Here is a 23,570-nt window from a genome sequence, read left to right as displayed (position 1 = left end):
TAGCGCTCCCCCCCTTAGCGCTCCTTAGCGCTCCCCCCCCCCATCGCGCTCCCCCCCCCCCCATCGCGCTCCCCCCCCCATCGCGCTCCCCCCCCCATCGCGCTCCCCCCCCTTAGCGCGCTCCCCCCCTTAGCGCTCCCCCCCCTTAGCGCTCGCTCCCCCCCCTTAGCGCTTCCCCCCCCCCCCTTAGCGCTTCCCCCCCCCCCTAGCTCCAGCCTTATTTCAGGAAAGATGCTCTATTGCTCCTTTTTTAACCAACACAGACTCGTGCAGCCAGCAACCATCAGTAAATTTTTGAGTTGCATGTTCGTGTTATACCAAGTTGTCCAAAATTGCTAAATTACACACACAATACTCAAACTCTGTTGGGTTGAGTGACATTGATTAAAAGGTCCTTGGCCTCAATTCATGAAACTCCCAAACTGAATTAGTTATATCCCACGCTATTAATCGGTAGTTCCTGCATCATCTTCTGCTCTTGTCACTTTATTGAAATATACTTGATTTGTATTACGGTACTGTTTTAAGGGACAGCTTTGCAATTGAAATGAGGTGGCATACTGGAGTAGTCAAAATCTATTTCAGCAGGAAGCAAGTACAGCTTGGGCTAAGTTCTGGGTAACATCCTTGTTATGCAAAACTGCATGCAAGAATGAGGCACTTAAAACGCATCGTCTCATTCTAGATAGGTTGTGCAGTACCTAACAACATAGGTGCTCTGTCTTTCTTCAAAACACAGATTACTACTGTGCAGCATCATGAGTCTTGAGTGACCACTGTGCTGTAGTCTTAATTCATAGACCAGTTAGCCTAACATCTGTTGTTGGGAAATTACTAGTCAATAATTAAGGATAGAGTGACTGAACACCTTTACATTTTCAACTGATCAGAGAGAGCCAGCGTGGATTTGTAAAGGTTAGTTCATGCCTGACGCACCTGATGATTGGATTTTTTTTGAAGAGGCGACTGAAGTAGTGGACAGGGAAATGTTTATACATGTTATTTATCTGGACTTTTAGAAGGCATTTGATAAAGTCCTTCATAAGAGACTGTTAGCTAAAGTAGAAGCTCATGGAATTGAAGGCAACTTATTGACCTGGTTAGGAAATTGGCTGAGCGGCAGGAGACAGAGTAGGGATAATGGGCAGGTACTCTAATTGGCAGGATGTGACAAGTGGTGTCCTGCAAGGATCTGTGTTGGGGCCTCAACTATTCACTGTATTTATTAACGACTTAGATGATGGGATAGAAAGCCACATGTCCATATTTGCCGATGACACAGATAGGTGGCATTATAAGCAGTGTAGCTGGAAGCATAAAAGAACAGGGTACTTTCTAAATGTTGAAAAGCTAGAAAAGTTGGAGGTCGAAGAGGGTTGGGGGGGTGGGGGGCGGCTGCATCCATGTACATAGAAAATTACAATCTCATGAACAGGTACAAAAAAATAATCAAAAAGGCTAATGGAATGCTGGCCTTTATATCTAGAGGACTAGAATACAAGGGGTTAGAAGTTATGCTGCAGCGATACAAAGCCCTGGTTAGACCACACCCGGAGTACTGTGAGCAGTTCTGGACACCACACCTTAGGAAGGAGATATTGGCCTTGGAGAAAGTGCAGCGTAGGTTTACCAGAATGATACCTGGATTCCAAGGGTTAAGTTACGAGGAGAGATTACACAAATCAGGGTTGTATTCCCTAGAACTTAGAAGGGTAAGGGGTGATTTGATTGAAGTTTTCAAGATATTAAGGGGAACAGATAGGGTAGATAGAGAGAAACTATTTCCACTGGTTGGTGAGTCGAGGACATGGGGCATAGTCTAAAAGTTAGAGCCAGGCCTTTCAGGAGTGAAATTAGGAAACACTTCTACACACAAAGGGTGGGAGAAGTTTGGAACTCTCTTCCACAAATGGCAATTGATGCTAGATCAATTTTTAAATTTTAAATCTAAGATTGACAGATTTTTGTTAACCAAAAGTATTAAGGAATATGATGCAAAGGCAGCTATATGGAGTTAGGTCACATCAACCATGATCTCATTGAATGGCAGAACAGGCTTGAGGGCTAAATGGCCTACTTCTGTTCCTATGTAGGCATAATGTGACCATCTGCATCTTCTATCTGTCTACCATCCCAAGGGAGTCAGATTTTGCTGCTAGTTGAGGATAGCTCTGTTGTCCTGTGCATTGCAAAGTTGTGATTTTCATTGGAATTTAGTGCATATTGACCTGGAATTTGCAGTCAGCGGCGGAGCAAAGGCGTGTGCCGCTGACCCCGAAGAAATCTGCCCACAGAGATCTCTGTGGTGAGAAGTTTGCCTTTTTCGACGTTCAAGTGATTTCAACGCAGTGTAGTGGGAATACCCTAGTGTGATGCTGCTGTGACGTCAACAAGCTGTCTAAGCAGCCAATCAAATTGTAGAATTCTCACAGACAGGAAGCCAGGAAATGAGCTGCTTTTATCCAGACTTTTTAAAATTGTTACAGATAACAAAACAAAGAGTGGGGCTTTCACATGGGGATAAGGTAGAACTTGAAATATCATGAATAAACTTTAAAAAATAATAATTAAAAAGTCCTGACCTGCTTTATAGAGGCGTAATGAAAAAATGGATCTTGAGCCAAAAGAAGAGATTAGGAGGGGTGGGCAAAAACTCGGTCAAAGATGAGAGTTCAGGAGGGTCATAAAGGAGGAAGGGATTTAAAGGAGGAGGGGTCTGTGGAAGCAATTCAGAGCGTGGGCCTATATGGCTGAAGACATGGCTGCCAATTGTCAAACAAGGCGGTGATGCGCAAGAGGCTGGATTCCAAACGGGGAATTTGGAACGGGGGTGCGTGTGGTGGAGGAGATGCGGGTGGTTATCGGGCTGAGCAGGCTTGAGATAGGGAGAGACAAGGTCACGGGGTGTTTAAAGAACACAATTAGAATTTTAAAATTGAGGCGTTGGGCCACTGGGAGGTTAGCGAAGACTGGCGTGATGGGAGAATGGGTCTTGGCGTGGATAGGATACCAGCAGCAGAGATTTGGTTGAGCTAAACGTCATTGAGAGTGGAGAATGGGAGGCCGCCAGGAAGAGTTTTGGAATAGTTGATTCTGGTAGAGACAAAGGCACGGGTGGAGATTTCAGTAGCAGATGGATTGATGCAGAGGTGGAAGTAGCAACTATTTGTCATGGAGAAGATGAGGGGTTAAAAACGCAGCTCAGGGTTCAACAGGAAAATCATTAACCTCAGAAATTCATTCTCAATTCACCGGTGAGAGGTTTTTGTTGCACCACTGGTGCCAACCCTCTAGGATTGTCCTGGAATCTTTAGGAATTCAAGATTAATTTCCTGGACACTGCTGCGAGCAACACAGGAGAAAAACCATAGTGGCGTTAAAAAAAAAAAAAGTGTGCATTTTTTCATTTTCTTTGAATACTTATCGGCAATGGGGGAAAATGACTTGGGCAGGGCAGGGCGGTTTGTGACAGGAACTCTTGTGATGAAACCAACAGGAATACTTCCCACCAGAGTTGGCAACCCTATGCAGCAGGTTTTAATGTACTCAATTATGGGCAGGTTTGTACTGTTGAGAACTGAGTTACGAAAGGCCAATCTCATTTCAACTAGGAATTTTACTCCTAGATTTAGACACAAAATTCCCAAAGGCAGTTAGACTGTGTGAAAATTGCACTATCCAACCAACTGTAATATCTTATTGAAAATTGTTTTTGTGAAGCATTTTACTTTAAAGCATCCTCTACTATCCATTTTTTCCCCCTCAAATTTTCAGTAAGGATAGCATTAGAGTAGTTGAGCCTGGAGGTGACAAAAGCATGTACAAGGGTTTTGGCAGTGGAGGGGCTGCGGTCAGATTCCGCGTGGATAATGCTGCAGTGATGGATAGGATGTGGGATTAAAAGCTCCACTCCGGGTTGAACGCGACAGTAAAAGTGCAAGCAGTCTGATTCAGCGTGAGCGTGAGCGTGTGGTGGGGGAGAGGGATGGAATCAGTGGCAAAGAAGCTGAGCATATGGCAGGGGCTGAAGACAGTGGCTTTGGCCTACCCCGATATGGAGCTGGAGGCAGTTGTGATTCATCTAAGGTGGATCTTTACCTGTGGAGGTAATGTTGTGGGAGAGAAAAAATGTGTGCTGACTGCGTTCATATATATAGGAATGGAACCATGCAAGGATAATTCCCAAGAACAGAACAACAGAGGAGTAGCACTGGAGGATGATGACTTGGTCAACTGTACTGAATGTTGCACAAATGTCACAAATGACAGGATTTTGTTCATGAATTTGGTTAAGGTTGTTTCGGTACTCCTGAGTGCAGGAAACTTTTTTTTATCCGGCACGGACGGGACCGACGTGGTGCCGGTTCATCAAAAATTCCGGATAACCGAAAGCTATAGTAAAAGATACGGAGCTGAGAGCTCCGTATAAAGCAACAAACCCTGCAAGTTCAGAACAGTGGCCACAAGTTCCAAGCGTCTCTGTAGCTTAGCAACAGCTGCAGCCACACCCTTGCACAGCAACAGATGGAGGAAGGCAAGTAATAAAAATTACCTGAACCTACTCCTGAATTTTGCCGGTTAACCAAGATTTCCGGTTAATTTAGGTGCCGGTAAATCAAAAGTTTCCTGTAGTGTGGAAAGGAGAGTTGCGAACAAGGGTATTTGGGAATGATGGGCTCCCTGGCTGATTTTGTTGCCCTACCTATCCTGGAGGCATTGGGGGTGAATTATGGTGCTCCTTGCGGAAATCAACTAACTCAGTGCAGAGCGTTGATCAGATATGGGACCTCCATCGTCTGTATGCTCAGTACCACACCGGCATATTTACTAAGCTATTTGGGGAGCTCAGAAGGTGTATTTTGTATAGAAAAATGCTTTGTATTTTAAATATAGCAATGTAAAGGCAAATCAGATGATATTTACTAGGGTCAGCTTGAAAATTGGTAGCAATCTTGTCTTCTGATTTGAAAGATTGTGGGTTCAAGTCCAGATACAGGACTAAAGCACAAAATCTAGGTTGACACTTTAGTGCAGTTCTGAGGGAGTACTGCATTATCAGAAGTAACATATTTTGGATGTGATTTTACACCTAACTGCCTGTTTGGATGGATGGATGTAAAAGATCCCATTACACTATTTGAAAAAGAACAGGAGAATTTTCCTAATATCCTGACCAGAATTGAACACCATTTAAATAGGCTAGCTGGTTATTTATCTTATTACTGTTTGTGGGACCTGTTGTGTGAAAATTGACTGCCGTATTTGCCTACATAACAACAGGGACTACACTTAAAGTGTCTCATTGACTGTGAAGCTTTTTGGGACAGATGGGACTGGCGCTAAATAATTGCAAGTGAATTCAATTTTAAACAAACTCCACCTATTCTAGTTCCTGAATTTTGGTTTTTCTACACAGTTCACCTATATAGGAGCACAGTTTGAGCGTCTGAGAGAGGAACATTCAGTGCAGCCTTGTAGGTTTATGTGGTTATTACAGTAATTACATAAATGGTGCGAGACCACTGTGTAATCCAGTAACTGACAACATTGACGTGGTGGAATTAAGGATATGAGTAAACATGCCAAGATCCAAAAAATAGTCAGCATTTCATACACGAAATCATATCAGCAAAGGTTTATAATCGTATGTAGATGAAAATCACAGTGGTATCTTTTGAAATGTCAGTTGTTTGCTTCACAAATTTAGTCAGTTCTTCTTTAAACATACAGTCCAGGAATCAATTTCTGCAGTCAAATCTGTGGAGGAAATGGAAAGTAAAGAATAAAGCCATTTCTAACGACAAACTGTACAATACATTGGATACCATAACCTACTCGGGTGGGAAGTTAACTGGTTTGAGTACAATTAGCTGCACTTCCTGAGAAATTGAATGAAATTCTGCAAACTACTTGCAAATTTGCTATTTCTCGCCAGTTACAGAGGCAATAACTTGGACTGAAGAGCTGAGGTTGCCTATTATAAAGCAGTTCAGAAGCTAAGTGTGTGTTACAGAAACTTGTTAAAAAGATCATGACGGAGTGGTAATGGAAGGCAGGTGCCCATTTTTCTGCAAAAGATATCTTGAAGATTTGAGTAACTTTTGTTTTAATTGTACCCTGTTCTCTAGATGTATCACAGATGGCAAATACCCAACCATATGGGTTGGTACAAAGGCTGCAACTCACCTACCTGTCCTAGATTTCCACAGTACAGCATGTATGGGGAGCCAATTTGTCAGTTACAAACAGTGCCACTTAGAGGGAAATCTGTTGCAAGGCCGAACTTGAAAGGTTTACTGATTCAATGTTAATCTTGCCTAATTACATATGAAAACCCAGTTTGCAGCAACAACATTAAACTCTTAATAGTACAGTGTTAGTGTGGACATCATCAATTTACACTGCCTGTAATTCCTGAGATTTTAGCACTTCATTTGTACGTAGCACCATCTTTTCATATTGTGTAAATGCTGTGATTACTGTACACTATCTAGCAACTCGTGCTCCATAACAGTACATTTCCAGAGCCTGCTATTCATTCACACCTTTCAGCTGTTTAAATGTTATATTTTTGGCAAATTTTTATAGTCATCACACAGTTGGTGTCAGTGCTGCAAATGTTTTATTACGCTCAGTGTTACTATTGAGCACTCCCAGCCCACGTATAGTGTATCTAGATGCAGAATAAAACTTGCTCTACTCTAGCGCAACATGCTTAAATATAATTGAACATAGGAACAGGAGTAGGCCATTTAGCCCCTCGAGCCTGTTCGGCCATTCAATGAGATCGTGGCTGATCTGTGACCTAACTCCATATACTCGCCTTTGCCCCATATCCCTTAATACCTTTATTTAACAAAAATCTATCAATCTCAGATTTAAAATTAACAATTGATCTAGCATCAATTGCTGTTGGTGGAAGAGTGTTCCAAAGTTCCACCACCCTTTGTGTGTAGAAGTGTTTCCTAATTTCACTCCTGAAAGGTCTGGCTCTAATTTTTAGACGATGCCCCTCGTTCTAGACTCCCCAACCAGCAGAAATAGTTTCCCTCCCCTTAATATCTTAAACTTCAATCATATCACCTGTTAACCTTCTAAATTCTAGGGAATACAACCCAGATTTGTGTAATCTCTCCTCGTAATGTAACCCTTGGAGTCTGGGTATCATTCTGGTAAATCTACGCTGCACTCCATGTGTGGTCTAACCAGGGCTTTGTAGAGCTGCTGCATAACTTCTACCTCCTTGTATTCTAATCCTCTAGATATAAAGGCCAGCATTCCATTAGCCTTTTTGCTTATTTTCTGTACCTGTTCATGACATTTTAATGATCTATGTACCTGGACCCCCAAGTCTCTTTGGACCTCCACTGTTTTTAGCTTTTCACCATTGAGAAAGTACCCTGTTCTATCCTTTTTAGGTCCAAAGTGGATAACCTCACATTTGCCTACACTACATAAGAACAAAAAAATTAGGAGCCGGAGTAGGCCATACGGTCCTTCGAGCCTGCTCCGTCATTCAATAAGATCATGGCTGATCTTTGACCTCAACTTCACTTTCCTACCCGATCCCCATATGCCTTGCTTTCCCTAGAGTCCAAAAATCTATCTATCTCAGCCTTGTATATACTCAACAACTCGGCATCCACAGCCCTTTGGGGTAGAGAATTCCAAAGATTCACAACCCTCTGAGTGCTACCCGCTGTCAGCTGTGACTCAGTTGGTAGCACACTCACCTCTGAGTCAGAAGGTTGTGGGTTCAAGTCCCACTCCAGGGACTTGAGCACATAAAGTTAGGCTGACACTCCAGTGCAGTGCTGAGGGACGCTGCACTGTTGGAGGTGCCGTCTTTTGGATGAGACGTTAAACCAAGGCCCCGTCTGCTCTCTCAGGTGGACGTAAAAGATCTCGTGGCACTATTTCGAAGAAGAGCAGGGGTGTTCTCCCCGGTGTCCTGGCCAATATCCCACAACCAACATAATTAAAACAGATTATCTGGTCATTATCACCTTGCTGTTTGTGGGACCTTGCACTGCGCTAATTGGCTGCCGCGTTTCCCAAAACCTCCGCTTCAAAAGAAAAGTTCTTCATTGGCTGTAAAGAGCTTTGAGACATCCGGTGGTCATGAAAGGTGCTATATAAATGCAAGTCTGTCTTTCTTTCTTAAAGAAATGCCTAGTCATCTCAGTATTAAATGGCTGACCCCTTATCCTGAGACTATGCTCCCTAGTTCTAGACTCCCCAGCCAGGGGAAACAACCTCTCGGCATCTACCCTGTCAATCCCCCTCAAAAGCTTGCATGTTACAATGAGATCACTTCTCATTCTTCTAAACTCCATAGAGTATAGGCCCAATCTACTCAATCTCTCCTCATAGGACAACCCTCTCATCCCAGGAATCAATCTAGTGAACCTTCGTTGCACCGTCTCTAAGGCATGCATGTCTTTTCTCAGATAAAGAGACCAAAACTGTGCACAGTACTCTCGGTGTGGTCTCACCAAAGCCCTGTCAATTGTAGTAAGACTTCCTTACTCTTGTACTCCAAACCCTTGCAATAAAGGCCAATATGCCTTTTGCCTTCCTAATTGCTTGCTGTACCTGCATGCTAACTCTGTGTTCTGTACAAGGACACCTAAATCTCTCTGAACACCAACATTTAATAGTACCTCACCATTTAAAAAATATTCTGTTTTTCTATTCTTCCTACCAAAGTGAATAACCTCACGTTTCCCCACATTATATACTCCATCTGCCCCTTTATTGACCACTCACTTAACCTGTCTATATCCCTTTACAGGCTCTTTGTGTCCTCCTCACAGTTTACTTTCCCATCTAGCTTTGTATCGTCAGCAAACTAAGTTACATTTCACTCGGTCCCTTCATCTAAGTCATTAACATAGATTGTGAATAGCTGAGGCCCAAGCACTGATCCTTGCAGCACTCCACTAGTTACAGCCTGCCAACCGGAAAATGACCTGTTTATCCCTACTCTCTGCTTTCTGTTTGTTAACCAATCCTCTATCCGTACTAATATATTACCCCCAACCCCATGAGGTCTTATCTTGCGTAACAATGTTTTATATGGCACCTTATTGACTTCCTTTTGGAAATCCACTGGTTCCCCTTTATCTACCCTGCTAGTTACATCCTCAAAGAACTCTTAAGAAATTTGTTAAACACGATTTCTCTTTCATAAAACCACATTGACTCTGCCTAATCATACTATGATTTTCTAAGTGCCCTGTTACCACTTCCTTAATAATGGATTCCAGCATTTTGCCAACAACTGATGTCAGGCTAATTGGCCTGTTGTTGCCTGAAATTCATTGAAATCCATTTGCCACAGTTTTGCCCATTCACTTAATCTATCAATATCCCTTTGTAATTTTATGCTTTCGTCTACACTGCCTACAATGTCGCCTATCTTTGTGTCATCGACAAATTTGGATATGTGGCTTTCTATCCCATAATAATCTAAGTCATTAATAAATAAGGTGAATAGCTGAGGCCTCAACACAGATCTCTGCAGGACACCACTCGTTACCTCCTGCCAATTTGAGTACCTACCCATTATCCCTACTCTCTGTCTCCTGCTGCTCAGCAGGTCAATAAGTTGTCTTCAATTTGGCTTCAACCTTAGTTAACAGTCTCCGAGGGACTTTATCAAATGCTTTCTGGAAGTCCGTATAAATAACATCCATAGACATTCTCCTGTCCACTATTTTTGTCACCTTTTCAAAAAAATTCAATCAGACATGACCTACCTTTCACAAATCCTGATCAGCTGAAAATTTTCAAGGTGTTCAGTGTTCAAGGTGGTATTCTTAATTATGGACTCTAGTAATTTCCCGACAACAGATGTTAGGCTATTAGGTCTATAATTCCCTGGTTTCCCTCTCTCACCATTTTTAAATAGCGGAGTGACGTGCGCAATTTTCCAATCTAAAGGAACAGTTTCTGAATCAAGAGAACTTTGGAAAATTATAGTTGGAGCATCTGCAATGTGCTCACTTACTTCCTTTAAAACCCTGAGATGGAAACCATCTGGTCTTGGGGATTTGTCACTCTTTAGTGCCATTGTGTTCTTCATTACTGTTACTTTGCTTATGTTAATTTTGTTGAGTCCCTATCCCTGATTCAGTGATAGTTTCCTTGGGATTTCTGACATGCTATTCTCTACCTCTACTGTAAATACTGGTGCAAAGTAATTATTCAAGATGTCTGCCATTTCCTTATTATCATTGACTATCACCAATACCAGTTTTCAAGGGGCCAACATTGCTCCTGACCACCCTCTTTTTTCCTAATATAATTGTAAAAAAAAAATTGTTGATTTTTGATATTCCTTGCAAGTTTCTTTTCATACTCCCTTTATGTAGCTCGTGCTTCCTTTTTGTAACAAACACATCTGCTTGTGAAGTTCTTGGTTTCTCTATTTCATCATTATGTCAGCTGTGGCTGTGGTAGTATTCTCACCTCTGAGTCACAAGGTTGTGGTCTCATATCCTACTCCAGAGACTTGAACACAAAATCCAGGCTGACACTCAGTGCAGTACTGAGGGAGTGTTGCACTGTCGGAGGTGCCGTCATTTGGATGAGACGTTAAAACAAAGTCCAGAGGGCAGATGTAAAAGATCCCATGGCACGATTCAAAGAAGAGCAGGGGAGTTCTCTCTGGTGTCCTGGCCAATATTTATTCCTCAAACCAACACCTGAAACAGATTGATAGCAAAATACTGCAGATGCTGGAAATCCGAAATAACAACAGAAAATGCTGGAAAAACTCAGCAGGCCAGGCAACATCTGTGGAGAGAGAAATAAAGTCAACATTTCAGGACGAAGGGTTTTGACCTGAAACGTTGACTCTATTTCTCTCTCCACGGATGTTGCCTGGCCTGCTGAGTGTTTCCAGCATTTTCTGTTGTTCTACCTGAAACAGATTATCTGGTCATTTTCACATTGCTGTTTGTAGGACCTTGCTGTGTGCATTACAACAGTGACTGCACTTCAAAAGTACTTCATCGGCTGTAAGGCATTTTGGGATGTCCTGAGGTTGTGAAAGGTGCAATTTAAATGCACGTCTGCCTTTCTTTATCTAATACCTCATTTATATTATGTTTCTGCTTCCAATTAAAGCAGTTCAACAATAGTATCCTGTTCTTGTTGTGCCAAATATGCTTTCATCTATACTGTGGGCAGATTAGTGGCAGTACTAGATCAACTGTAGAGTTGCTCAAAACTCAAATGTGGCTATGATTCTGGCAATGGGCCAAAGCTATGTTGGGGAAAATTCTCTATAGTCCAGCAATGCTAAAAGCATGTTTTTTTAAAACACTTTTTGTTTATTAGTTATTATAAAAATGTTGGAGATGGTGGACAAAAGGCTGTTTGACTGGGCAGGGCGGTTGGAGGTTATGTGATGAACTCTCCAGAAACACGTACAACCGGAGTTGGTAACTGCATAAGGCATCCAATTGTGGCCAAGTTTGTACTGTGATTGTATACCCATGGTTAAGAAAGGTCAATCTCATTTAATCAAGGAATTTTACAGCAGGCATCTATTTAAATTAGATTCAAACATAAATCCCAAAGGAAATTCAAATATTGGAGATTGAAAATTTGGGCAGGGCAGTTGGAGGAGTGAGGTCATGTGATGAACTCTCCAGAAATACATCCAAGCAGAGTTGTCAGCCCAAGTTAGAGGATATTTTCTACTCCAAGGTAAGTTTTTCTGTAACCTGGCAGGTGCTTGTAACTTCTTCACTATTCTGCAAAGTTGGATAAAATCAACACAAAATAACGATAATTTTTCTAATTTTTTTCTAAAAGCTTGGCAGAAATTTGGATGTATAACAGTTTGACATTTGAAGTCTGACAAATCTTTGCATATAACTTGAGGCGGCACACCTAGTTACATGTCTAAGTTGCTCGCTGTATGCTGGAGCATAGAGTTTCTTTAACTATGTACTCGAGTCTCTTGTAGCACAGGATACAAACAAGCTGGTAGGCAAGATGCATCTGGTTGAAGGTAGGTCCCTGCTGTTTAGGATTATGGAAGTGGAGAGGGTCATAGCTTTGTAGCATGGGAGATGGGTGTTGTCTGGGGTTCAGCAATAAGGGGAAGGCAGCACCGGAGAAGGGAGTCCTGGCGTCTGAGTAATGCGGTAAGCCCTGTTTTCTCGCAGAGTCAGGGAGGTAACTCACAGGGTCTGACACCATGAGTGAGCTACACACAGAATCATTTCTCAGAATCAGTGGTGAAGCAGAATCTGAAATAGCTTTTAAAAGGAAAGTGGATAAGTATTTGAAAGAGAAACATTTAAAAGGCTATGAGAAAAAGCAATAAAATGAGACAAATTGGAATAATAGTTCTTTCAGCGAGCTGGGGCAGGCATATTGAGCCAAATGGCTGCTTGTGCTGTAAAATTATATGATTATTATAGGATATATAAAGTAAATGCTGTGCCTGTAGATTATAAAATGGACATTCACTGGCACAGAGTTGAGCTATTTGCCCAACTACTGCCCAGCAAATGCCCATGAAACTCTTATGCCTGGTACAAGCAAGCATAGGGCCTTCTTTTACTGGCATAAGAGTTTAAATAAATATTAAAATAATTTTTTAAAATGAAACACAAAAACTTATTAGTTATAGGTTATCTTTAAACCCTTTAAAACTTTTTAATTTTTTTCAAAAAATTAAATTTTTATTTTAACTGATTAATTTAATTGTATTTTAATTAATTTTGAACATGTAAATTATTTTTATTTAACTGGTGTGTAATTGTGTTTTTTAGGGGATACCTATTCATGCTTGTGGGGATTCTGTACGTAAATGGAATCCCCATAAGCAAAATGGAGAACCCCTTTTTCATTGGTTGGCCAGGCCCACGTGATCCCTGGAGTGTTTGCGAACCACATGCGCCCTGGGATACGTGGACCTTTATGCATGCGTACGCGTACAGGCCCAGGAGCGGAGTCTTCGAACCTCTGGGACCATCAGGTAGGCTCGTACTTTGCTTGCGGTTTGGAGACATTCACCCGCGGAAGCCTCCGACCGCAAATTTAGGCCCAATGTCTTACTTTTTTAAAGTCTCAATGATAGCAAGGAAGGTGCTCCGGGATTCAGGTAGGTAGGCATGTAGAAATACTGATGAGGCAGGGGACAATGTGGTTTTGGTAATGTTGCAAGGGTGATCCAGAATACTGATGGGGGTGCTCTTCGGTGTCCAGAAAGGGAGTTGTGTTTACTGGGAGTGGTATGTTAGAAGTGATGGGAGGATGTCTTGGGGTGTGGTAGCATGGGAGGGGGGCTCGCTGGGGATCATGGCAGGGGGGAATTGGCGGGGGGGGGTGCAGTTTGTGCATAGGAAGAAATGTGGTTTTTCGTACTGAGAACAGCTCTTGTTGTTTGCTGTCAAAGAAACCTAGAAGATAGGAGCAGTAGGCCATTCGGCCCCTCGAGCCTGTTCCGCCATTTAATGAGATCATGGCTGATCATCCAAATTCAGTACCCTGTCCCTGCTTTCTCCCCGTATCCCTTGATCCCTTTAGCCTTAAGAAATATATCCAACTCCTTCTTGAATATATTTAATGAATTGGCCTCAACTGCCTTGTGTGGCAGAGAATGCCACAGGTTCACCACTCTCTGGGTGAAGAAATTCCTCCTCATCTCTGTCCTAAATGGCTTACCCCTTATCTTTAGACTGTGACCTCTGGTTCTGGACTCCCCCAGCCATCGGGAACATCCTTCCTGCATCTTGTCTATCTAGTCCTGTTCGAATTTTATAAGTTTCAATGAGATCCTCTCTCATTCTTCTAAATTCCAGTGAATAGAAGCCCAATCGACCCAATCTCGCCTCATACGTCATTCTTGCCATCCCAGGTATCAGTCTGGTGAATCTTCGCTGCACTCCCTCCATGGCAAGAACATCCTTCCTCAGATAAGGCGACCAAAACTGCACACACTACTCAAGATGTGGTCTCACCAAGGCCCCGTACAACTGCAGCAAGACATCCTTGTTCCTGTACTCAAATCCTCTCGCTACGAAGGCCAACATGACCTGGTAGCTGGCGATAAATTATTTCAAGTGCTTATGGTGCTTTTTACTTTGTCATGTCATACCTTCACTTCCACTCATATTTCTCCATACTGTTATAATGTAAGACTGCTTGTATTGTCACCACACGGACTGCAGCAGCTCAAGAAGGCGGCTCACCACCACTTTCTCAAGGGCAGTTAGGGATGAGCAATAAATGCTGGCCTTGCCAGCGACGCACACATCCCAGGAACGAATAAAAAAAATTGTAAGGCAGATTGTTGCATCAGTGTGATGACCAGCGGTGAACAGAGGTTTCATGTGACTATACTGACATCTTGCATTGTAATTTTGTTTTGTCAGATAATGGCACGTGCAAGTAATTTTGGCAAGCGGTACCTCAAGGCCTTTGTTAGTGGTTTCTTTGTCGCTGTTCCGGTTACTGTGACATTTCTGGATCGTGTGGCATACATTGCAAGAGTGGAGGGTGCTTCAATGCAGGTACAGTACACAAGTTTTGTTATGCAACAAGAACAGGCAAGCTGTGACTAACCAATGAAATTTAGCATATTCTGTGTAATTACTGATCATTTCACTGCCATTCTGATAAGTTGAAGCTGTTTCATGTGGATTGCATTCTCCGTGTGCTGCATATGCAAAAGTTCAATGCTTGAAAGCAAAGGATGTGCTGCAACGCAACTTGTTCTGCCACTTTTGAAAACTGAAGGGAACGGTAACATAGTGGTTATGTTACTGGACGAGTAATCCAGAGGCCTGGACTAATGATCCAGAAACGTGAGTTAAAATCCTACAATGGCGGCAGGGGAATTTAAATTCAATTAATTAAATAAATCTGGAATAAGAAGCTAGTACAGGTAGACTATCCTTTATCCGAAAACCTCAGGACCAGCCGTGTTTCGGTTTTCGGAAAGTTTCGGATTTCGGAAGGTATTTTATAAGACTGGGAAATTTGTTGGGGGGGGAGTCGGCGGGGGTCTGCGGGGGGGTCGGCGGGGGTCCGCGGGGGGGTCGGCGGGAGTCGGGGTCGGCGGGGGGGTCATCGGCGGGGGTCGGGGTCGGCGGGGGGGGGGTCTGCGGGAGGTCCGCGGGGGGTCGGCGGGGGTCCGCGGGGGGGTCGGCAGGAGGGGGGGTCCGCGGGGGGGGTCGGCGGGGGTCGGGGTCCGCGGGGGTCCGCGGGGGGTCGTCGGCGGGGGTTGGAGTCGTGCGCCACTCTGGTCATGTCGTGCGCACGACTTGCGCTGAACGAAAAAACCTTCGGTTTTTAGAGGGTTTCGGTTTCGGAAGTTCGGATAAGAGGTAGTCTACCTGTATCAGTAATGGTGACCATGAAACTATCGGATTGTCGTAAAAACCCATCTGGTTCACTAATGTCCTTTTTAGGGAAGGAAATCTGCCGTTCTTACCTGGTCTGGCCTATATGTGACTCCTGACCCACAGCAATGTGGTTGACTCAAAACTGCCCTCTGAAATCGCCACTCGGTTGTAACAAACCACTACGAAAAGCAATAACAAGAATAAAACTGGATGGACCACATTGACCTCAGCACTGGCATCGGACACGACTATGGCACAGCCAGCCCAGTCGACCCTGCAAAGTCCTCCTCACTAACGTCTGGGAACTTGTGCCAAAATTGGGAGAGCTGTCCCACAGACTAGTCAGACAATAGTCTGATATAGTCATACTCACAGAATCATAGCATTCAGCCAATATCCCAGACACCTCCATCACCATCCCTCGGTATGTCCTGTCCCACTGACAGGATAGACCAGAGGTGGCGGCGCAGTAGAAACATAGAAACATAGAAGATAGGAGCAAGAGTAGGCCATTCGGCCCCTCGAGCCTGATCCGCCATTCAATGCGATCATGGCTGATCATCCAAATTCAGTACCCTGTCCCTGCTTTCTCCCCATATCCCTTGATCCCTTTAGCCTTAAGAAATATATCCAACTCCTTCTTGAATATATTTAATGAATTGGCCTCTACTGCCTTGTGTGGTAGAGAATTCCACAGGTTCACCACTCTCTGGGTGAAGAAATTCCTCCTCATCTCAGTCCTAAATGGCTTACCCCTTATCCTTAGACTGTGACCCCTGGTTCTGGACACCCCGCCATCGGGAACAGCCTTCCTGCATCTAGTCTGTCTAGTCCTGTTAGAATTTTATAAGTTTCAATGAGATCCCCTCTCATTCTTTTAAACTCCAGCAAGTACAAGCCCAATCGACCCAATCTCTCCTCATACGTCATTCCTGCCATCCCAGGTATCAGCCTGGTGAATCTTCGCTGCACTCCTTCCATGGCAAGAACATCCTTCCTCAGATAAGGCGACCAAAACTGCACACAATACTCGAGATGTGGTCTCACCAAGGCCCTGTACAACTGCAGCAAGACATCCTTGTTCCTGTACTCAAACCCTCTCGCTACGAAGGCCAACATACCATTTGCCTTCTTAACCGCCTGCTGCACCTGCATGCTTACCTTCAGCGACTGGTGCACAAGGACGCCCAGGTCTCGTTGCACTTCCCCTTCTCCCAATCTATTGCCATTCAGATAATAATCTGCCGTCTTGTTTTTGACACCAAAGTGGATAACCTCGCATTTATCCACGTTATACTGCATCTGCCATGCTTCTGCCCAATCACCCAACCTGTCCAAATCATACTGGAGTTTCTCTGCATCCTCCTCACAGCACACACGCCCACACAGCTTTGTGTCGTCTGCAAACTTGGAGATATTACATCTAGTTCCCTCGTCTAGATCATTAATATATATTGTGAATAGTTGGGGTCCAAGGACCGATCCCTGTGGTACCCCACGAGTCACTGCCTGCCACTCGGGAAAAAGAGCCGTTTATTCCAACTCTTTGCTTTCTGTCTGCCAACCAGTTCTCTATCCAAGTCAATACCTTGCCTTAACTTTACACACTAATCTCTTATGCGGGACACGCTAATCTCTTATGCAGACACGCTAATCTCTTATGCGGACATGTGGTATACAGTCGGGTGGGAGTGGCCCTGGGAGTCCTCAAAATTGACTCTGGACCCCATGAAGTCTCATGGTTTCAGGTCAAGCATGGGCAAGGAAACCTCCTGCTCCTACCGCCCTCCCTCAGCTGATGAATCAATACTACTCCATGTTGAACACCACTTGGAAGAAGCACTGAGGGCACAGAATATACTTTTGGTGGGAGACTTCAATGTCCATCATCAAGGGTGCCTCAGCAGCACCACTACTGACCTAACTGGCCGAGTCCTGAAGAACATAGCTGCCAGACTGGGCCTGCGGCAGCTGCTGTGAGAACTAATACGAGGGAAAAACCTACTTGACCTCGTCCTCCGGAATCTACCTGTTGCCGATGCACCTGTCCATGATAACATTGGTAGCAGTGACCACCGCACAGTCCTTGTGGAGACGAAGTCCCTCTTCACACTGAGGACACCATCCATCGTGTTACCACTGTGCTAAATGGGATAGATTCAGAAACGAGCTGGCAGCTCAAAACTGGGCATCCATGAGGTGCTATGGGCCATCAGCAGCAGCAGAATTGTATTCCACCACAATCTGTAACCTCATGGCCCGGCATATCCCTCATGCTACCATTATCATCAAGCCAGGGGAACAACCCTGGTTCAATAAGGAGTGCAGAAGAGCATGCCAGGAGCAGCACCATGCATACCAAAAAATGAGGCACCAACCTGGGGAAGCTGCAACACAGGACTATATGCATGCTAAATGGTGGAAGCAGCATGATATAGACAGAGCTAAGTGATCTCACAATCAACAGATCAGATCAAGGCTCTGCAGTCCTGCCACATCCAGTTGTGAATGGTGGTGGACAATTAAACAACGAACGGGATCAGGAGGCTCCATGAATATCCCCATCCTCAATGATGAAGGAGCCCAGCATGCGAGTGCAAAAGACAAGGCTGAAGCGTTTGCAACCGTCTTCAGCCAGAAGTGCCGAGTGAATGATCCCTATTGGCCTCCTCATGAGGTCCCCACCATCACAAAAGCCAGTCTTCAACCAATTTGATTCACTCCATGTGATATCAAGAAATGGCTGAGCGCACTGGATACAGCAAAGGCTATGGGCCCTGACAACATCCTGGCTGTTGTGCTGATGGCTTGTGCTCCAGAACTAGCCACATTTCTAGCTAAGCTGTTCCAGTACAGCTACAACACTGGCATGTACCTGACAAAGTGGAAAACTGCCCAGGTATGTCCTGTTCACACAAAGCAGGACAAATCCAATCCAGCCAATTACTACCCCATCAGTCTACTCTCAATCATCAGCAAAGTGATGGAATGTGTCATTGACAGTGCTATCAAGCAGCACTTACTCACTAATAACCTGCTCACCGATGCTCAGTTTGGGTTCTGCTAGGACCACTCGGCTCCAGACCTCATTACAGCCTTGGTCCAAACATAGACAAAAGAGCGGAATTCCAGAAGTGAGGTGAGAGTGACTGCCCTTGACATCAAGGCAGCATTTGACCGAGTGTGGCATCAAGGAGCCCTAATAAAATTCAAGTCCATGGGAATCGCGGGGGGGGGGGAGGGGGGTGGGGGTGGGAAACTCTCCACTGGCTGGAGTCATACCTAGCACAAAGGAAGATGGTTGTGGTTGTTGGAGGTCAATCATCTCAGCCTCAGGACATTGTTGCAGGAGTTCCTCAGGGCAGTGTCCTAGGCCTAACCATCTTCAGCTGCTTCATCAATGACCATCCCTCCATCATAAGGTCAGAAGTGGAGATGTTCACTGATGATTGCACAGTGCTCAGTTCCATTCGCAACTCCTCCGATAACAAAGCAGTCCATGCCCGCATGCAGCTAGACCTGGATGACATTCAAGCTTGGGCTGATAAGTGGCAAGTAACATTCGCGCCACACAAGTGCCAGGTAATGACTGTCTCCAACAAGCGAGAGTCTAACCGCCCCTTCACATTCAACAACATTACCATTGCTGAATCCACCACCATCAACATTCTGGGGGGGTCACCATTGACCAGAAACTTAACTGGACCAGCTACATAAATACTGTGGCAACAAGAGCAGGTATAGTCTGCAGCAAGTGTCTCACCTCATAACTGCCCAAAACCTTTTCACCATCTACAAGGCACAAGTAAGGAGTGTGATGGAATACTCTCCACTTGCTTGGATGAGTGCAGCTCCAACAACACTTACAAAGCTCAACACCATCCAGGGCAAAGCAGCCCGCTTGATTGGCACCCCATCCACCACCTTAAACATTCACTCCCTCCACCACCGGCGCACTGTGGCTGCAGTGTGTACCATCTACAAGATGCACTGCAGCAACTCGCCAAGGCTTCTTCGGCAGCACCTCCCAAACCCGCGACCTCTTCCACCTCGAAGGACAAGGGCAGCAGGTGCATGGGAACAGCATCACCTGCAAGTTCCCCTCCAAGTTACACACCATCCTGACTTGGAAATATATCAGCATTCCTTCATCGTCGCTGCGTCAAAATCCTGGAACTCCCTCCTTAACAGCACTGTGGGAGTACCTTTACCATACGGACTGCAGCGGTTCAAGAAGGTGGCTCACCACCACCTTCTCAAGGGAAGTAAGGGATGGGCAATAAATGCTGGCCTTGCCAGCGATGCCCACATCCCAGGAACGAATAAGAAAAATGATTTTCATTTAGGAGCACTTGGGTTTCAGTTGTGGGAACTGAGACACCAATAGGAATGTAATCCCTGTTGCTGCATTTGATTAGATACGTCTTAATTTGTGGAAATATGAAAAAAATGTTTAGTTTGAAAAACGAACCTGTGTATAAATGGAGGGTAGTTGCGGAGTTACTGCTTAATTAATCACAATATTCCATGAATCCCCTCTACGTACCCAACCCACGTTTTTTTTTTCTGATGTTATAACGTAAGCTTGTAGCATGTTTTATCACTGTTAGGGCTGTGAAGCCTTTGTTGTGATTTAGGCTCTCATTAGATATATTTTCTCCTGCCCAGTGCAAAAGACTGTTTCCACAAGCCCTTACTCCTTCTTCAGTCATTGGAACTTTGTCCTGATCAGTTCTGTTTTTCTGCAGCTTCAGGGTAAGTAAACAGTGCTGGATCGAGTAAATTTGGTCTCGCAACCTGGCTCTGAGCAGATGGACCTAATGTACCAAATACCTGATATTGTAGTGTGCTGTGGGTGAACTAGACCTCAAAGGTGGTAATCTCTGGATTACTCCGAGTGCCACGTGCTAGTGAGTACAGAAACAGGAAGATAGTGCAGATGAATGTGTGACTGGAGAAGTGGTGCAGGAGGGTGGGCTTCAGACTCTTGGGGCATTGGGACAGGTTGCATCTGAACAGGGCTGGGACCAATGTCATCGTGGGGATGTTAACTAATGCTGTTTAAACTAATTTGCCAGGGGGAGGGGCACTAGGACGTAGCAGTAGAGAGGAGAGACAAGGTGCATAGAAAACCAGGATGGACAAACAGCAGCAGAACAAATAATAGTGTAGAAAGAGCAGGAATTAGATGGAGGAAAAAACAAAGTTGACTAGTTTGGTGTTGGAATGCATGCGTAGTCACTGTTGTAATGTAGGAATTACCCTAATAGACTGTGGGGAAAAACAGAGTAAAGGGCAAGGAGGGAGACGAACTCCTAAAATGTGTACAGGAGAACTTCCTAAATCAATATCTTTCTAGCCCAACGAGGAAGGAAGCCGTGCTGGATCTAGTTCTGCTGAATTATGTAGGGCAAATAGACTGTGTTGTAGTGGGAGCACATCTGGGTAATAGTGCTCATAATATCATTAGGTTTAAAGTAGTTAAGGAATGGGACAAAGAAAAATCAACGGTGAAAATATTCAACTGTAAGAGATTCAATTTGAGTGATTTGAGAAGGAATCTAGCACCGGTGGACTGGAAACAAAGGTTGGCCGAGAGAACAGTAAATGAGCAAATGGCAGGCTTTCAAGGCAGAGATACTTCGGGTACAAACCAAGCATATTCTCAAAAGAAAGAAAGATGGGGCACCCAAAGCTAGAGCTCCTGGGATGATAAAGCAAATCTCTCTCTCTTAGGCATTCCCTCGAAACCGAGGATGACTTGCTTCCACATTAAAAATGAGTTCGCAGGTGACTGATGAGTCCAATGCGGGACTTACAGTCTCTGTCACAGGTGGGGCAGACGGTGGTTGATGGGGCAGGTGGGTGGGGTGCTTGGGTTGACGTGCGCTGCCTGCGCTTGGCTTCCGCTTGCTCCCGACGAAGAGACTCGAGGTGTTCGGCGCCTTCCCGAATGCTTCTCCTCCACTTTGTGCGGTCTTGGGCCAGGGCTTCACAGGTGTCGGTGGGGATGTTACACTTTTTCAAGGAGGCTTTGAGGATGTCCTTGAAGCGTTTCCTCTGCCCACCTGGGGCTCTCTTGCCGTGCCGGAGCTCTGAGTAGCGTGCTTGGTTTGGGAGTGACCCGTCCATCGGAGCTGATTGAGTGTGGTCAAAGCTTCGATGCTGGGGATGTTGGCCTGAGCAAGAACACTGACGTTGGTGCGCCTATCCTGCCAATGGATTTGCAGGATCTTGCGGAGGCAGCGTTGGTGGTACCTCTCCAGTGCTTTGAGGTGCCTGCTGTACATGGTCCATGTCTCTGAGGCATACAGGAGGGCGGGTATCACTGCTGCTCTGTAGACCATGAGCTTAGCGCCGGGTTTCAGGTCCTGGTCTTCAAACACTCTGTTCCTCAGGTGACCGAAGGCTGCACTGGCACACTGAAGGCGGTGTTGGACTTCGTCGTCGACGTCTGCCCTTGTTGACAGTAGGCTTCCGAGATATGGAAAGTGGTCCACGTTGTCCAAGGCCTTGTCATGGATTTTGATAATTGGAGGGCAGTACTGTGTGGCAGGGGCAGGTTGATAGAGGACCTTTGTCTTATGGATGTTTAGTGTAAGGCCCATGCTCTCGTATGCTTCGGTGAAGGTGTTGACGATGGTTTGGAGTTCGACCTCCGAGTGAGCGCAGATGCAAGCGTTGTCTGCATACTGCAATTTGATGACAGAGGATGGGACGACCTTGGATCTGGACTGGAGGCGATGGAGGTTGAACAGTTTCCCATTTGTTCTGTAAATTAGCTCCACTCCAGTGGGGAGCTTACTGAGGATGAGATGGAGCATTGCAGCAAGGAAGATCGAGAAGAGCGTTAGTGCGATGACACAGCCTTGCTTGACCCTGGTTCGTACGTGAATTAGGTCTGTGGTGGAACTGTTGGTCAGGATCATGGCTTGCATATCGTCGTGAAGCAGGCGGAGGATAGTGACAAACTTTTGAGGGCAGCCGAATTTGAGGAGGACACTCCATATTCCCTCATGGTTGACGGTGTCGAAGGCCTTTGTGAGATCAAAGAAGGCCATATACAGCGGTTGGTGCTGTTCCCTGCATTTCTCTTGTAATTGACGTGCGGTGAAGATCATGTCCCTTGTGCCCCTCAGTGGGCGAAATCCGCATTGCGACTCTAGGAGGAGCTCTTCAGCCACTGGGAGAAGGCGATTGAGGAGGATTTTTGCGATGACTTTCCCTGTGGCAGACAGCAGGGAAATTCCTCTGTAATCGGACTTGTCAACTTTCTTGAAGATGGTCACAATTACGGCGTCTCTGAGATCCCCTGGTATGCTCTCCTCCTTCCAGATAAGAGAAATGAGTTCACGAATTCGCGCCAGTAGTGCTTCTCCGCCATGCTTTAGTGCCTCGGCAGGGATTCCATCTGCTCCTGAGGCCTTGTTGTTCTTCAGTTGTCGGATGGCCTTTTCAACCTCATGCCGGGCTAGGGTTGTGCTGAGATGGTGGTGGGTAGCATGCTGCGGGATGGAGTTCAGGACACTCGTGTCAAAGACAGAGTCATGGTTAAGGAAATGGAGGTTAAAATAAACAAGAAAAGGAGGTGTATGAGAAATGTCAGATACAGAATACAGTAGAAAACCAGGCAGAATACATAGAGTACAGGGGGAAATTGAAAAAGGATATAAGAAGGGCAAAGAGACAGCATGAGAAAAGAGTAGCGAAATAGATTCTAACAAACTTGGGATGATCTTAATAAACTCACTTGTACTCTCCTGGTCTCACTGACTGATGACAAAGGATGTTCTGACAGACCTGTCTATTTCAGGCTATAAATTAAGACTCAACTTGGAGCACACATCTGTGAGGAACAGCTTAAATGTGAAATCAGTTAGTCACAGTGTTTCCAGTAACCTCCGATTACTCAATTGCCCGGTGAACCCCCTCTTTGAAGAGTAAACTGGGATGAAGATCAATAAATATTGTTCAAAGTTAAATGTAACTGTCAATCACAGGAAAAATCCAAACCAAGAGCCTTCATTGTAGGGCCCCGATAGGACAAACTAATGTTATGTTTTTTTTCTCGAGCGCTCTCTCTCACCCATTGTCTCTCATAGAAACATAGAAGATAGGAGCAGGAGTAGGCCATTCGGCCCCTCGAGCCTGCTCCGCCATTCAATGCGATCATGGCTGATCATCCAAATTCAGTATCCG

General features: G+C 45.0%; 1 protein-coding gene across 3 annotated transcripts in view; it reads left to right on the top strand.

The window, feature by feature from the left end:
* The window catches only part of immp2l (inner mitochondrial membrane peptidase subunit 2), a 741,977-nt gene that overhangs the window by 948 nt on the left and 717,459 nt on the right, over nucleotides 1-23,570 (top strand). For all 3 annotated transcript variants that reach the window (XM_086009124.1, XM_086009122.1, XM_086009123.1), the window contains exon 2: nucleotides 14,400-14,537. In XM_086009124.1, coding sequence (XP_085865250.1) covers nucleotides 14,403-14,537 — 135 coding nt within the window. In that variant the 5' untranslated portion in view covers nucleotides 14,400-14,402. The remainder of the gene's footprint in view (nucleotides 1-14,399; nucleotides 14,538-23,570) is intronic.

This window comes from Somniosus microcephalus, chromosome 16, assembly GCF_052327205.1.
Source record: "Somniosus microcephalus isolate GS21.2 chromosome 16, FLI_Smic_1.0, whole genome shotgun sequence".
Lineage (NCBI taxonomy): Eukaryota > Metazoa > Chordata > Chondrichthyes > Squaliformes > Somniosidae > Somniosus > Somniosus microcephalus.
This window is presented reverse-complemented; position numbering and strand designations above follow the sequence as displayed.